Raw genomic sequence first — 1,893 nt, 5'->3', positions numbered from 1 at the left:
AAACGTATCCGAACTTGATAATGACTAATCATATGACCCCAGACTCACCGGAGGTTGAAGCTGTAGAAGTTGTTATGATAGATTCATTCGAGTCTGAGCTTGAACATGCTGAGGATGAGGATCTCGTGGTAGAAGTTGTTCCAATTGAGTCATCACCTGAGTCTGAGCTTGAACATGCTGAGGATGAGGATCTCGTGGTAGAAGTTGTTCCAATTGAGTCATCACCTTCAGAAATTATTATGAGTTGTTCCAATTGAGTCATCACCTTCAGAAATTATTATGATTTCATCCGACCCCTCTGACATGGAGTCCCTTGTAGCCCAGATTCCTAGTGTCGACCAAAGATTTGTCCCCTCTGAGGGTGAGTTGAGTAGCCTAGGCATTGGTCTAGACCTCGACCTTGAAGGATGGGGGACTAGTGGCATAGATCCAGATCCAATGTCCAATTCTATTGATAGCCAAGACTCAGAGGAGACTGAACCTACTGAGGAGAAGTCTAGTTCCAGCAGCTCCTCTTCCTCAGGGAAATAGAGAATAACTGTTAGGGCAATTTTATAATATCAGTATATGGGTTTTTATAGTTACTCTTGTGGTTTATGTAGGACATTTTTGGTAGAAAATATTTATATATAAACCCATATACTCAGATATGTGTATGAACTAAAAAGTTAAATATTAATAATATACTTTTGGTTTGCAAATACTGACTTGTGATATTATGTTGAGCAGTGATTGAGTTCCTAATTACTTAAATTACATATATGTGACTGACTTAGGAATTTTTCCTTGTATTATAGTTGACTGAAATATTTTATTATTTATAGGAAGCTATGACTTCAGGTAATGAGCAAACCCCTCATAATGGAGATAAGGATCTAAATCAAACGATAGGTAAAATGATAAGATCTAGAATTGCTCGTGCATCCACTTACGGAAACTCAATAGACAACAATGCATTGATGGATCTGCTGCAAGCGATGACATCTGTAGTCACCAGACAACAAGATCAAATTGATCGTAATTGGACGAATGGTCAAAACGAGGAGCACCCAAAATTAAGAAGTGGCATGGGAGAATTCAAGAAACTATCTCCACCCAGTTTTGAGGGAACAACTGATCCTATGATTGCTGAGCATTGGATCACAGAAATGGAGAAGGTCTTCACATACATGAAATGCCCTGAAGAGGAGAAGGTTGATTATACAGTATACATGTTAAAAGACCGCGCTTACGGGTGGTGGCAAATGCAGGTCAGGACGTTAGGAGAGAAAGCATACAAGTTATCATGGGAGGAGTTTAAAAAGATTTTTTATGAAAAGTATTTTCCTTCAACTGTTCACAAGCAAAAAGAACAGGAATTTCGAAAATTGGAGCAAGGTGACAAGACGGTAGCTGAATATGAAGAAGAGTTCACTTATCTATCAAAGTTTTCCATTCACTTGTTGGGTAATGAGGAAGATAGAGCTCGTCGCTTTGAGGAAGGGCTTCGACCGGACATCCGAAAGACGGTCAGTGCTGTAGGCGTATAAAATTGCTTATAGGTCCCTTAGCACAGCTCGGCACAAACCGACGAACCATCGGGCGACGTATCTGTAGGCATGTAAAATTGCTTATAAGTCCCTTGGCATAGCTCGGCGCGATGATTCGACAAACCATCGAGTGATGAGGCGACAAGGTCAACGAATCGCACGCGAGCAATGGAATGCATCCATTCGCGTGCGGAATCAAGCCAACGGTTCGGGGAGTCAACGAGTCATCCAAACAAGAGCGGACTCGGATGAATCACGACCGAATCAAGATCGGTTTCGGACTCGAACTCAGAAGTGGATTTACTGCCAAATCAGGAATCCGACTTACTGCCAAATCAGAAAAATGAGTCAAGGTCTGGATAAA

General features: G+C 41.3%; 1 protein-coding gene across 1 annotated transcript; it reads left to right on the top strand.

Annotated features, from left to right (window-relative positions):
- The first annotated feature begins 830 nt into the window (after positions 1 to 830).
- LOC109828129 lies at positions 831 to 1,529 on the top strand. The gene has a single exon (XM_020395161.1). The coding sequence runs from the start codon at positions 831 to 833 to the stop codon at positions 1,527 to 1,529; it is 699 nt and encodes a 232-aa protein (XP_020250750.1).
- Positions 1,530 to 1,893: the final 364 nt, after the last annotated feature.

Source organism: Asparagus officinalis, unplaced genomic scaffold, assembly GCF_001876935.1.
Source record: "Asparagus officinalis unplaced genomic scaffold, Aspof.V1 AsparagusV1_Un741, whole genome shotgun sequence".
Lineage (NCBI taxonomy): Eukaryota > Viridiplantae > Streptophyta > Magnoliopsida > Asparagales > Asparagaceae > Asparagus > Asparagus officinalis.
This window is presented reverse-complemented; position numbering and strand designations above follow the sequence as displayed.

Excerpts from the sequence above, each read along its gene's own strand:
- LOC109828129 (XM_020395161.1), top strand. The coding sequence starts at position 831 with ATGACTTCAGGTAATGAGCAAACCCCTCATAATGGAGATAAGGATCTA.